We start from the raw sequence: 15,175 nt of genomic DNA, 5'->3' as shown, positions 1-15,175 counted from the left end.
CTGAGCCATTAAGAAACCAATCTATGAAACCCAGTTGCTTTGTCAGTTTATAAAGATTTGAAGTCTTTTACTTTCACTTTTTGCCCAAAGGAAGCAAATAGTAGATTATTTCTTGTAAGAATAAATGATTATTGATTTTAGTTCCATGAGGGAAAAAATTCATAATGATGATGTTTGCAATTTGGATATTTCATGCCTAAGTATAACATTTGAGAGTTTGCTAGTCACCATCTTTCTACAAAAGAATTCTAAAGCTTGCTGATAGGGTAATGATTTTTCTGTCTTGGAACACATTATTTTGGATTGTCTGCCAAAAAATTCCCAAGTCCGGGGGGAAGGAAACTAATACAAGCTACTGAGTTCCTGGCATTACAAGTCTAACTTGAGTTTTTTTTTTTTTCCCCTAGTCAATGACAATGTCTTCATCCAAGTGGATGTTTTTTGGAAATAACGTAGAACATTTACTTTAAGACTTTATGTCCCCTAAGTGAGGTTACATGATTCATGGTACTTATAAATACATTTGCAGCAAATTGATTTGAAAAATATTATCAAAGGGATCAAATGCCAGTAAGGTTAAAAAATAATTGCTCATCTTGGCTCATCTATTCTTTTTGGATTTACATAATTTTGACTTATTTTGTAAATAAACTAACTATTCTACACTTGTAGGGGAGTGTAGAATCTTGTAACAGAGATTTCTTCCTCACTTCACATTGGAACCAAACTTGAAACTTGGCCAAGGCTTAAACAACAACAACAACAACAAAAAAACCAAAGAAGAATAGAAAAGGAAAAAGACAAGACAAAAGATTTTATTTCAGTTTTCTGCAAAGAGTCATTCAGTCTCCTTTCTCCCTACCTCCATACCTACCTCCCCAGTTCCAACACAATTAGTAATAGGATGTATATAAAACTATTTCCAAAGCATTCTTTTTTTTTTTTTAAAGGAAAAATTGTGTTTCAAAACTCTTTGGAGAAACCAGGAGTGGCATCTCTCCCAGAGTAGTGGTCATTTTCCTGTTAAAGGTCTCTGTACAAAGACTATTAGTGCTTTCTTGTGATTTTAAGTATAAAGTCGGTTTGCTTATAGCTTACTCTTTTTAGCATCATATGTTTTATTAGAAAACAAAAAATAGTAATAGTTATAACTATTTAATAGTTAATTAAAAACACTCCTTTGGGCTGTCTACATAAGAAGGCCATATAAAACATGTTTTAAATTATAAAATATAATTTTTAGGGCAAATTCACTCCATATGTTATCAGTAAATTGAGTCTGGAGTTTCATTTTTATTTAAATGGATGCCAGTGATGCTGATTGGTAGAACACATTTTTAGGACAATTGATAATCAATATACTGTCAGGGAACTGAGCCTGGAGTTCTTCTGTTGTCTTTGAATGCCTGTTAATTTACAAAGCACTGCCTTCTGTTTTGTCAGTGGAGAAGTCTGGGTCCCATTAGCATCTATGCTCAGTGTGCATAAATTGAGTTATGTGGGCAGCTGGTAGAAGCTCATCTCCTCAGTCATGTGTGTAAGGTTGTGATGAAGGCTGTGATCTCTTCTGATTTTGTATATTATGTTTCTGTGAAATGGGAGGGAATATTGGAAACCCATATTTTATAAGCATTAGGGTTGACTACCAAATAGAACTAACCCTTAAAACTAATAGGTGCAACTTGAGACAGGGTTGTATTTTAATTTAAACACCTTTGGATAAAGGTGTCAGATACTACCTTGGCAAAACCTGAAGTTAAAAGGAGCTTTCCTGGAGTCAGTTGGACATTTAGTTTTGGGGAGGTGACATGAATTAAGGATTTAGAAGCTACCCCTACTTTTCTCTTACTTCTCAAAGAAACTGAGGATGAAATTATGAGTCCTCATCTTCTCCAAAAATATACTTTACATTAACTCAGAAAGTTGTTATGAAAATCTGTGAAATCTTGCCCCAATTAGAGCGCTTTTAGAGCCACAGTCTGGTAGTTCTAGTAGATGTCTGTGTACCTCTCTGGGCTTTTAGAGTTGTGAAAATACATCTCTGTGGGGGAGGGCCATCTGCATACACTGAAGTGGGGGAAATTCTCTTGCAGCCATCACAACCACTGTCAGCCAATTCAGTCAGGGGGGCTAAAGTCACCTGAATAAATATGAAAGGAAGCAAAGTAAATGAAGTTATTTGTGATTTATCTTCTTGCAGGAAGCTCCAAGTTTTAATTTTGATCCTGATTTGGTCTGGCAGGTATGTTCCAGGTTTGCACTTAGAACATTGTGTCTTTCAGAAAAATTAGTTTTCCTGTAGATGTTGCAGTGCTCTTCCTTTTCTTGCTTTTGTGACTAAAGATTCTTTACTAAGCTTCCCTTTCCTGCTGTTATGGAGAACAATTAAAAATGTAGTTAAATGATTTCCCCCCCTCCTTTTCTTTTAATTCCTTGAAAAGAATGTGTTTTAACCTACTTCTGTTATAAATTTGACATGTCATAAACATGATGTTCAAAAGTTTCACTTTCTTGGGTTCATTCATAAAGCTATATCTAGTGTTTTTTTTTTTTTTAAACGAAAATGAATTATGGTAGCAACAGTACTTGTCAGATAATATCTGTTTTTTTTCTTTGATAGTTAAAACTAAGTGAATGAAAATCTAATTTAAAATGGCTAAAGCCTAAAGGAAATGTGTTGACCCGTGTAACTGGGAAAAACAAGATATTGTTCAGGAATAGCTTGTTCCTGGGGCTCAAAGATGTTAACAGATTCCATTTTCTCTCATTCAATCTCTCATTTTAGGTTTCTTCATGTAAGTCTGTTTTCAGACAGACCCTTTCTGTGTGTCTGAGCAAAGTGGCTGCAGCATCTCCAACAATCACAGATAGAAGGGATAGGGAGAAAGAAGACTGTGTTTTTAAAAAATGGAAAAAAAAAAAAAAAAAAAGGAAAAACAACCAACCCTAGAATAATAACAATTACTGAGATGGAGCATAGAATTTCACTCCAAATTTAACAACTCAGGCTGTAAGAAAAAACTTGAAATTCTCTAAATTCCATTAGCTTAATAAATTAGATGACATTCATCAAGAAAAACTTTGTTAGCGCTAAATTCAGCACAGTTTATCAGATGGGATATATGAGTGACATATGGGTTTTAGTAAGAGTTGCAGATAATATACTTGATCTGGTGAACTTGTTAGCTAAAGTGGATTAAGAAGCTAGGGGCGTAATGTGACTATATGACAATATTTCTGTGGCAGCTGAAGTGAGGATTGTGGTTATTTAGGTTTCTTGTCACATAATCAGCTGTGGCACTTTTTGTGTCACGAGTGGTTCTTCTTGTGTAACATTTATCCCCACTAAGCTTTGCTATGGAAACTGAGTAGTAAGCAGTTCAATACTGAGCTTGACCAAGTTGTTGCCTCGTAGATGTGCTAGTGGTGAAAGAATATGACTTTGTGTTCAAGTGCTACCTCTAATGGTGAGGTTGATCTTTCGATTTTAAATCCACAACCCAAGCCTTGTCTTTGTGTTCAGGCAGATGTCTGCTGTTCTTCTGCATGGGGTTGACTGAGCTAATTTTCCGTTAAGAGATAGCTTGGTGTTTGATCAAATTCAGGCAGTTCAGTTTCACCAGGCGTGGAAGGGATACACTAGAGCATGGGAAGGCAAGAACTACCTGGTAACTTTTCCCAGCATCACATAATTAAGAAGGGAAAGATTACGATTTCAAACCTTGGCCATTGAGTGCATCCCACTTCCCACTGTGAATGTAATTTGAGTCCTGGGATCTAGTCAGGAATACCATGAAGTGGCTGAAATGTTTTCTTTGGCTCCAGGGCCTACCTAGGTTTATGTTACCCATCTTTGGAACTGTTATTTTATATGAGTCAAAACATGGCAGTCAGAATTGTTTTTTCTCCCAAGATTATGTGTTCATTGCAAATTTGTGTCAAGCTTCGTTTTTCTAGTCAAGGCATTATGATGGGTCTTAGGCCTTGAAAATAAGCCATGGCTCTTTCTGTGGCTACTAAGAAGAATTAACAACAAGAAAAAAAAAAAATACTACCTGTATCACCAGTGACATCTACAGCTCAAACACTACTAACCACACATGGAGAACCAGGTATGAGGCATCTGGCATGTAATAACCCAGGAGCAGGCATGAGTAGCCAAATTTCACAGATGAAAAAGCCATGTTTTAGAGAAAATGAACAGCCTGCCCAAGGTCCTACAGCAGGTAGGTTGGCAGCTGAGAAATGAACACAGGTTTCTTCTCTGAAGTTCCTAGACTCCCTACTCTTACAGTCTGCTTTTACTGAAGACGGTTCCTAAGTTCAGCTAGTTTTTCTTTCCATGCTTTGGAAATTATGCACTGAGTTTTGCATCTTTGAAGGGGTTGAGGCAGCTCATGAGAGCTCAAGAGGTCTATTTGATATTTTTAGTAAGCTGCAATATTGTACTTTGTGCTGTAAAGTAAGATTCATCATTTTTACATGTGTATGTTATCAACCCTGCAAATGGGCCTCCAAAATAATGTACCCTACAGCCAACATATGCCCTGTGTTTTTTTTTTTTTTTTCTTTCCTGGGTTTTAAGTCTTGCCCTGAAGCCTTTATAGCAACCTGGAGCATAACTCATTTAAACTTGCAAAGCCCTGTGTTTTTGATGTGCACTATCCACTTACAATATAAGAAATTATCCTTTAGCTTATTTTTTCTTGAGCAATTTCTTCATCTTCTCATCTTTCAGCTGAAAAAAAAAAAGCCTTGTCCCATTTAACTATTTTCCTTAAATAAGGGGAAAAAATGTGGGTTTTAAGTGATAGCCAGAAAAAGCAAAATGTCAAGTTAAATGTTAGCTCTGGATGATATATGGTTGTCATTTAGAAGCAGGGAAGATTTTTTTTTAAAATGAACTTTTTTCTGCTCAAACTTTTCATATATGTGTTTGACTCTAAATGTTCGAGTTGTTAATTTATAATTCCTGCTATAAACAGGTTTATTTTGTGTGAATATAACTCATGAATTTGAATTACAAATACCACTGCTTACCAAGCAGCTTTTTTGTGCACAGCACCATGGTGGGCCTTTCAGAAAAAGTGAGCGCTCAGTCTTTAAGGGGCTAATGGAAGGAATAGGGCTCTTATACAAGCCAGGATCTAAATACTGACCTAAGAACAGCAAAATGGGCTGCAAAAGCTCAGAGGATATTAAATAAGAAAGGAACAGGGAATGTTTTTTTGGAGAAGATTGCATTTGAGAAGAGCCTTGAAAAAAATGGCATGATTTTGAAAGAGGGTAGAGGGATTCTTTATAAACAGTAGAAACTATATCGGCAAAGGCAAGGAGGTTGGAAATTACGAGACATATCTGGAGAAGAACAAACTATTCAGTTTGGTTGAGAGAAGACTTTAAAAAGCAATAGAAGATCAAATGAAACCATAAGAAAGTGGGAGAAATAAATAATAGAGAAAAAAGCTGAAATTAATGAAATAGAAACCAAACATATACATGTTCAGTTCAATCGCTCAGTTGTGTCCAACTCTTTGTGACCCCATGGACTACACCACGCCAGGCCTCCCTGTCCATCACCAACTCCCAGAGCTTACTCAAACTCATGTCCACTGAGTCGGTGATGCCATCCAACCATCTCATCCTCTGTAGTCCTCTTCTTCTCCTGCCTTCAATCTTTCCCAGCATCAGGGTCTTCTCCAGTGAGTCAGCTCTTTGCATCAGGTGGCCGAACTATTGGAGTTTCAGCTTCAGCACAATCCTTCCAATGAGTATTCAGGACTGATTTCCTTTAGGATGGGCCGGTTGGATCTCCTTCCTGTCCAAGGGACTCTCAAGAGTCTTCTCCAATACCACAGTTCAAAAGCATCAATTCTTCGATGCTCGGCTTTCTTTATAGTCCAACTCTCACATCCATACAGGACTACTGGAAAAACCATAGCTTTGATTAGATGGACCTTTGTTGGCAAAGTAATGTCTCTACTTTTTAATAAGCTGTCTAGGTTGGTCATAACTAAGCATCTTTTAATTTCATGGCTACAGTCACCATCTGCAGTGATTTTGGAGCCCCCCAAAATAAAGTCTGACACTGTTTCCACTGTTTCCCTATCTATTTCCCATGAAGTGATGGGACGAAATGCTGTGATCTTTGTTTTCTGAATGTTGAGCTTTAAGCCAACTTTTTCACTCTCCTCTTTCACTTTCATCAAGAAGTTCCTTAGTTCTTCTTCACTTTCTGCCATAAGGGTGGTGTCATCTGCATATCTGAGGTGATTGATATTTCTCCCAGAAATCTTGATTCCAGCTGTGCTTCCTCCAGCCCAGCGTTTCTCATGATGTACTCTGCATATAAGTTAAATAAGCAGGGTGCCAATATACAGCCTTGACGTACTCCTTTTCCTATTTGGAACCAGTCTGTTGTTCCATGTCCAGTTCTAACTGCTGCTTCCTGACCTGCATACAGGTTTCTCAAGAGGCAGGTCAGGTGGTCTGGTATTCCCATCTCTTGAAGAATTTTCCACAGTTTATTGTGATCCACACAGTCAAAGGCTTTGGCGTAGTCAATAAAGCAGAAATAGATGTTTTTCTGGAACTCTCTTGCTTTTTCCATGATCCAGCAGATGTTAGCAATTTGATCTGATACATGCTAAAACATTGATGAACCTTGAAACATTATGCTAAATGAAAGAAGCCTGCTGTGAAAGGACACATCTTATATGATTCCATATATATATATGAACCGTCCAATATAGGCAACTCTATAGAGATAGAAAGTAGATCAGTGGTTTCTATCAAGAGATAGAAAGTAGATTAGGAACTAGGGGGAGAGGAGAAACAGTTGTGACTACTAATAGGTACAGCAGTTTGGGGTGATGAAAGTATTCTGGAATTAGTTTGTGGTGATGGTTACATAAAGCACTGAATTGTACACTTTAAAAGAGTGAATTTTATGGTATATATATTGTATATCAATAAAGCTATTGCTAAAAAGTGAAGATATTACAAACAAAAGGATCAATAACTTTGATTACTCAAAGATTAAAATATAAAATGAGCTATAGAATAACCAACTAGGAGATGCATTTCTGAGGTTTATGGTAGTTAGTTTTAATAAAGAGGTTATATTTATTAGTGTGAAATAAAAGTTTGGGGAAAATAACGTACCATTAATTCTAGAGATTCTTGACATTAATTCTATAAGTGGAGATTATATAGGATTTTTTCTTCTTTTGCCCCCTGTGTTCTTATGTTTTCAATAATGTGCATTCATCTTATAGGGATGATCAGGAATTATTATTTAGGAAAAACAGCAATAAGTTTGTTGAAAGAAAAATCATCTATCAAAAATCTTAAACAGTTTCTTCTGATTTCTTTTTCTGAACTAAAGACTCCAAAGTGGAGACGGTTATATTATGTATGGAAGTTGAGAATATGGTTCTGCCACTTGTTGTTTCTCCGAAGTCCAGCTTTCCCTTCTGTGAAATGGAACCATGATACCAGGCTTCATAGAGTTGTGATGGGGATTAAAATGGATTTAAGACATGGGAAAATCCTGGCATACATTAGATACTCAAGGAATTCTCTGCTTGTCCATCTAGTCCTTTTCAGTCTGGAAATGGAATTTTACCTGTAAAAAAGGGGAGGTACCTTTGAGCAAGGACCACTGGAGAGAAAGAATTTAACAAGCTTATTTCAGGCAGAGTCTTAGCTCTGCATACACACAAGGTTTACATGTGGAAAGATTTTAAAAGTATCTTTGAAATCAGAAATCAGTGGAGAAAAAACAGTAACTCCCGTAGGCCTGTGGTGTAATACATGATCCGGGACTTTGCTGGGCCCTTGGCAATCACTTGTCCCCTCTTGCTCTCACTGTTCTCATTTGGCAAATGAAAGGATTGAACAAAGTGTCCTGCTTTAAAAATTCTACCAAATCTGAAGGATTGGTGACTGGCAATTTGGGCTCTCAAAGGGCCTGCCTGGGGAGTCTGAATTGACAGGGCATTCTTGCAGTTTAAATCTTTGCTTTGTTTGCTCCCTCGCGGCCAGCTCTGCCCAGGCCAGCAGCCCCTGCCTTCTCCCTTGTTGGTGCTCAGGTTCCCAGCTTATTGTTTATTTAGGGACTGCAATTTCCTTATTGGCGTGTGCCCCCCTCCAGCAGAGTTGAGAAGTTAACCACAGGCCTCAAGTGAACCCCCCTTCAAGTTTCAGTAATGATAGTGTACCGGCCATCTCATGCCTCATCCCTAAGGCATGGTCCAGTTTCCACATCCCTCAGGCCACGCTGGTGACTTGGGGTGGCCTGAATTCCTCTGCCGCCTGTTGCTTTTTCCATGAGATAAGCGTTTTGAATGTAGAAGGATTTGTGTTATGTTTTGGAGATCCTTAGAATGAGGTCTCAAACCAGGACTATTGGGGACTTCGGGGAGGTGTTAAAAGAAATGGGAGAGCAAGTTAAGGTCCTAGAAAGCCAGAAGGAGAACTTCTTCACCTTATCTTTTCCCAAAGAGAGTTGGAAGAGAACAGAAGTGTCAGGTGTCCATCTTTTTGTTCCTCTCTGAAATGCATTCACAGTTTTGCAAAGTAGTATTTCACTGAATTTCTGGGAAATCAGCCCTGTTTGTAATCAGATGTTTGTGAAAGATGACATGGATCCATTCTTGGGAGGGCAGGCTGCAGACATCGAGGGGCTACTCCTGTCATTTGGAAGCAGTTTCTTAAACTTCTTCTTCCTCTTCTTCTCTTTCCAGCATCGTCATTATTTTCTTTTGACCTTGCTCTGTCATCTTTAAAGGCTATAAGTACTATGTGGAAGAAAGAACCAAAGTAGACTTGCTTCTAGGTGGTTGACTATCTCTCAATCCAGTCTTTCCTGAGATTATCCCAGGGACAGCAAGGTCCCAGTGTGGCTTCCTCACTCCTAGTCAAGGGAAGTTTTATGGAAGGAACCATTCTAGTTTTATGAAAGATGTTTTTTTAAAAATGATTAGAGATGAAAATTCAGGTGATACAAGGAAATGCTTCATGAAGTCTTATCATGAAGCAGACAGTCTCCATTTGGAGAACTGCAAAATAAGGTGGAAGGTAGGAAACTTTCCTAGGATAAGGAATAAAGAACAAGAAAGAGAAAAATAGAGAGTATCTGATTTGCTAGGACCTCATAGTCCACCTTGTTTGAAGTAACAACAAGTAAGGAAATAAGTATACAGTTGGCTTAGTGTCTGGTGATTGGCTGACTGGATATACTATGTTTCTGGTCCGGTAGAACATTTACAGGGACATGAAAGTTAACGTATTTTGGTGTGTGGATGTGGCACCCTCTTGAGCCCAGAAAGTTATTTCAACAAAAGAGAAAATCTTAGGCAAGTTAATTACCTTTTGTAAGTATTGTGACCTATAAAATGGGTAAAATAAATACTTACTTCATAGGGTTATGGGCAAGACTAAATGAGATTTTCTAGCATAGTGCTTGCCTTAATTAATAATACACATGAGCTGATGTTATTAGTATTAACTTCATTTTTAAATACCAGAATGGAGAAACGTTGTTTGCTTCTGTCCTGTGCTATTCCTTTCTGTATATTCAGATAATCCAAATATATTTATTTAACATAAATGGGAAAGAAAACATAGATGAAAAGAAAATCCTTTGATTTCTTTTCCCAACCTGAGAAACTTATAAATAAATACTGATTTTTGTGTCATCCCATCCTTAAAGGGAATGTCCTTGGAGGCCAAGTCATTGTTAAACACAGGCACAAACAACAACAAAAAACCAGTTTCTGATGCACCCAGTTCACAGGTTGGTACTGGAGAGGCTCTATGTTAGTTTGTGGCACAGACATATGGATACAGTTTTAAATTGACCATTGCTCCCTTCCATGCATTGGAAATGTAAGAAACTTTCAATATTAATTAAAGCAGCTTTGTATGTAGGGCTGATACTCAGTTGAGAGGCATAGGTATAGCTATAATGATTGTAAAATACTGAAATACTTCCGTGGTTATCCCAAACCCTCAGAGTACGCCTCCCACTCTAGCTCTTACCCCAAATTCAGCAAAGAGTTATCCCCTGCTCCTGCAGGGACTCTGAGACCTGGTTGCAGTGCTCCAGGTGGCAGCTGTTCTGGTTGGTTCTTGCCCCATGCAGTATTGCTGTTGAATGTCTCCACAATCACCCCGACTTAAAACACTGGGATTCAGTTTCCAGTTATAATATGACTCCATTGAAACTGCCCTCATGTCACCAGTAATACTCTAATTTTTTTTCTTAGTCTTTAGTGTCTTCAAATCTTTGTTTGACCTTCTTTCTTTCTTGAAACTTCACTTGCTAATTTTCTGCAACTTTTTCCATGATTTCCATAACTTTTTCTTGTTTTTTTTTTTTTTTTAACCTGTCTTTCCTCTGGCAGTACTGCTGCTGGTTTTTCTATACTTGATTCTCAGCTGTATCTGAGAATTCTTTCACTGCTAGGCAAATGACCCATCATCTCTACCGTCTCAACTTCCATTTTAGCTTTTGTTGTTGTTCAGTCACTCAGTTGTGTTTGACTCTTTGCAACCTCATGGACTGCAGTGCGCCAGGCTTCCCTGTCCTTCACCATCGCTCAGACCTTGCTCAAACTCATGTCCATTGAGTCAGTGATGCCATCCAACCATCTTGTCTACTGTCATTCCCTTTTCCTCCCGCCTTCAATCTTGCCCAGCATCAGGATCTTTTCCAGTGAGTCAGTTCTTCACATCAGGTGGCCAAAGTATTGGAGCTTCAGCTTCAATATCAATTCTTCCAATGAATATTCAGGACTGATTTCCTTTAGGATTGACTGGTTGGATCTCCTTGCAGGGAGATCTCTTGATCTCATCTCTCTGGGACTCTCAAGGGTCTTCTCCAGCACCACAGTTCAAAAGCATCAATTCTTCAACACTCAGCTTTCTTTATAGTCCAACTCTCACGTCCATACATGACTTTGTAAAAACTATAGCTTTGACTATACACACCATTATCAGCAAAGTAATATCTTTGCTTTTTAATACGCTGTCTAGGTTTGTCAGAGCTTTTCTTTGAAGGAGCAAGCTTCTTACTTTCATGGCTGCAGTCACCATCTGAAGTAATTTTGGAGTCCAGGACAATAAAGTGTCTTACTGATTCCATTGTTTCTCCATCTGTTTGCCATAAAGTGATGGGACTGGATGCCATGATCTTGGTTTTTTGAATGTTGAGTTTTAAGTAAGCTTTTTCACTCTCTTTGACCTTCATTAAGAGGCTCTTTAGTTGCTCTTTGCTTTCTGCCATAAGGGTGGTGTCATCTGTATATCTAAGGTTATTGATAATTCTCCCCACAATCTTGATTCCAGCTTATGCTTCATCCAGCCCGGCATTTCACATGATGTTCTCTGCATGTAAGTTAAATAGGCAGGATGACAGTAAACAACCTTGATGCACTACTTCCCAGTTTTGAACCAGTCTTTTGTTTCGTGTCTGGTTCTAACTGTTGGTTCTTGATCTGCATACAGATTTCTCAGGAGACAGGCAAGGTGGTCTGGTATTCCCATCTCATGAAGAATTTTCCACAGTTTGTTGTGATCCACACAGTCAAAGGCTTTGGTGTAAGTGAATAAAGCAGAAGTAGATGTTTTTTCTGGAACTCTTGCTTTTTCTATGATCTGGCGGATGTTGGCAATTTGATCTCTGGTTCCTCTACCTTCTCTAGCCTCACTTGTGCTTTGCTAGCATGTGAGATGAGTGCAATTGTGTGTTAGTTTGAACATTCTTTGGCATTGCCTTTCTTTGGGATTGAATTGAAAACTGAGGTTTTATTATTAACTTCTCCAAGGCCATCTTATTGCATTCTTTTTACCAGCTTATAAATAATTCCCAGTCAGACTCAAGTATACACTCTTAGCTTGATTCTGAAGAGTGCTTATCAATTCATCTCCATCTTTCTTTCATTTCCTACTCCAATGCAACTAAAAGTGATCTATACTTTTTAATCAGTCCTGTCTTACTCCTCCTTGATACATATTCCATATGTGCATGCTCAGTCATGTCCAACTCTTTGCAACCCCATGGACTGTAGCCCACCAGATTCTGCTGTCCATGGAATTTTCCTGGCAAGAATATTGTAGTGGGTTGCCATTTCCTACTCCAGGGGATCTTGCCAACCCAGGGATTGAACCCATGTCTCCTGCATTGGCAGGTGTATTCTTTACCACTATGCCACCTGGGAATCCCTACATAGTCCATACTTGTTCTCTTATTCCTTTAACTTATATTAATTAAAATTTAATTTCTGACTTCTCTGTGTTCTTACACAGGGCTATATCTAACTATATTTTAGTATTATCTTTTGCACTATTTCTTGTATATTATGCTTTCTAGTTACAAGTGACTGAAACTCTGCTATTGTATTTTAATATTCTGAAGAGTGTATGATTCAGATGTAGCTGTATCTTGCTGTTCAAATGATGTTATAAGGGCCCCATGATTTAGGCAGATTCTTACTACATGGTATCAAAGAAGACATGAACCAGCCACAGACCCATATTTTTCTTATCATTCATAATCTCAGAAAAGGAGAGGTCCTTGATTTTGTGTCAGTTCCCTCAAAGAACTCTGCTTGGCCTTGATGGCTTAATGAGTTCACCCCTGGATCATTCAGTGTCCAGAGGTGGTGCTTGTCACCAAGGGTCAGACTGGAAAACCCCACTAAAACCACAGGGAGTTGGGGCGATGTAGTTCCCAAATGGGGAAGAAGTTGAGCAGATAGTTAAAAAGAAATAGATACACACTACAGCTAGAAAGAGGAAGGAAGGGAATCTTGATAGAGGACCTACTGTGTGGTAGGTATTATCCTGGAAGGTGTGCATCTTGTCACTCGTTCTATTCTCATCACAACCTCAGGTTATAGGATTAGCAAGGTTAGGAATATAGTCATTAAGGTGGATTGAAAATAGATGCTACTGTCTTCTACATGTGTATGTCACGGAACTGGGAGTGGATAGGGACTTACTATACTGTTGTTGGCCTATAACAGCAACCCTTTATTCCCCTGAGGGAGTTTCATGATAGATACTTTGCATGCATTACAGATCACTTGTAATTTTCATAACCTGCTCTTGAGCATGGTCTTATTTAAGGGGAGCTCGGTGTTTTGCCCAAAGACATAAAAACCTGAAGCAGGGTGTGCATTCAGGTTTGTGACTGTACTCTTGCCTGGAAAATCCCATGGACGGAGGAGCCTGGTAGGCTGCAGTCCATGGGGTTGCTAGGGGTCGGACACGACTGAGTGACTTCACTTTCACCTTTCACTTTCATGCATTGGAGAAGGAAATGGCAACCCACTCCAGTGTTCTTGCCTGGAGAATCCCAGAGACGGGGGGGCCTGGTGGGCTGCTGTCTATGGGGTCGCACAGAGTCGGACACGACTGAAGCGACTTAGCAGCAGCAGCAGCAGCAAGAGTTAGTTGGATTGTTTTATTTTAGCTCTGTTTGTTAGATACGAGTCTGTTAACCTCCACAACAAATTAATACATGGAGACGAAAACCTCAGAGGTCACAGTGTGTCCGTCAAGAACCACCAGCGATGCATCTTCTCCCTGAGGGTCATTAGTAATGTGCCCAGAGACAGTACAGCAGAATGATGCATTCCTAGGGAGTGGATTTCATGAAGAATGAGTCAGAAGTAGGCCAGTGAGACCATGAAAAGAAACATCAAAGCACCCTAACTGCTTTTACTTTGAACTAGCCCAACCTAATTCTGTGCTTGTACATTTTGTTCTAAAGAATTAGATACCATCTGAATAAACAGACAAACAAGAAAACAACATGAAAAAACAGCATGTCCGTTGTCATCTTCTAATCTAGGTCATCATCTTTGTATATTTTGATAAGGCTCAGGAAGAAGAGTTTTTGAAATTTTGTTTTTTTTCTCCTAACATGCCGTAGGCCCAAGTTGACTTCTTTCTGGAGTACTTAACTTGGGCTCACATAACCATGGTGAACCCCACACAATAAATCCTTCAAAAAGCAGGGCATTACTCAGATAACTGAACTGAGGACTGCTCAGTTATGTTTGCAGCTGCAACTAGATGATTTTAAAAAGTTAAGCCTTCAAGAGCCTCTGTGGTATCCAGTAATAATAGTCTAGAATTTTATTCTAAATAAAGTGTAATATAATTATGTAAGGATGTTTCCTGAACATTAGATCACATCTTCTCTTTAAACCATTCGGCCCTATTTTTGTTGATTAATGTCCGTAGACTGTTATGTGATCACAGAGAGTTCCATGCTCTTTAAAAAAACAACAACAAAAAAAACTTGTATTTTCTTTCCTGGCCAGATATTAAAATGAAACTAGTAATTCTTCCTGTAATTGAAAGGAAAGCACATTGTGACACTCAGCAATAACATAATTGTTACTTTTTGTGACTAAATGATACTGCTTTTTTGATGTTCCACCCACTCACCATTTCAGTGTTCACAGTTCCTAGACAGGAGCTGAAATCTGTTTCTTGGTGTTTAAGAGGAACATAATGTTTGACAAACACAAAAAGGATAATAAAGGCATCCTTACTGGCAAATTTGCTCCAGAAAGTTTACTCCTAGAGTTGCTGTACACTTAGGCCAAATTGGATATCTTTGGAGAATAGCTTCATGTTTTTCTAAATGTAATTGACCAGTAAAGTTGTTCTTGTTTCTTTTACATTGATTCGTCTTGTTCTTTGTGTAAGCTGGACACCTAAATTCATTTAAAATACCCAAGTCACACAAGGACCTTATGAAAGGGCAGATTCAGATTCAGTAGTTGTGAGCTGAGGCCTGAGAGTCTGTATTTCTAAAAAGCTCCCAGGTGATGTCAGTGCTATGGTCTGTAGACTACACGGTGTAACAAGGATATAGACTGCTCCATGGTAGAGAGGGAAGGGTGCCCACGTATCTTGTTCACATCTACCTGGTATCTCACACATCTGGTGCCTGGTACCCAGCAGATGCTCAGTATGCATTTGTTGAATGACTGAGAGAACTTCTTGTATCTAAATTTACTATCAACTATAGCAGACATGTCCTAGAAAAATCCAAAGATTATGTATATCCAAAGATATTATATATATATAATAAAGCAGAGATGAAATAAATTTATTTTAGTCTTTCCACCTGACATCTATCCTTACAGCTATA

General features: G+C 38.5%; 1 protein-coding gene across 16 annotated transcripts in view; it reads left to right on the top strand.

The window, feature by feature from the left end:
* ERC2 (ELKS/RAB6-interacting/CAST family member 2) overlaps positions 1-15,175 on the top strand; it is a 984,881-nt gene that overhangs the window by 291,530 nt on the left and 678,176 nt on the right. For 11 of the 16 annotated variants that reach the window (XR_003507771.1, XR_003507770.1, XM_027522882.1 and 8 more), the window contains one exon: positions 2,201-2,242. The exons of the other annotated variants lie outside the window; for them this stretch is intronic. Coding sequence is in view for 9 of the 11 variants with exons in the window: in XM_027522882.1 (XP_027378683.1) it covers positions 2,201-2,242 (42 nt within the window). In the remaining 2 variants the exon portion in view is untranslated. The remainder of the gene's footprint in view (positions 1-2,200; positions 2,243-15,175) is intronic. 16 annotated transcript variants of the gene reach the window in all.

The sequence above is a fragment of the Bos indicus x Bos taurus genome, chromosome 22, assembly GCF_003369695.1.
Source record: "Bos indicus x Bos taurus breed Angus x Brahman F1 hybrid chromosome 22, Bos_hybrid_MaternalHap_v2.0, whole genome shotgun sequence".
In the NCBI taxonomy this organism is placed as follows: Eukaryota; Metazoa; Chordata; class Mammalia; order Artiodactyla; family Bovidae; genus Bos; species Bos indicus x Bos taurus.
This window is presented reverse-complemented; position numbering and strand designations above follow the sequence as displayed.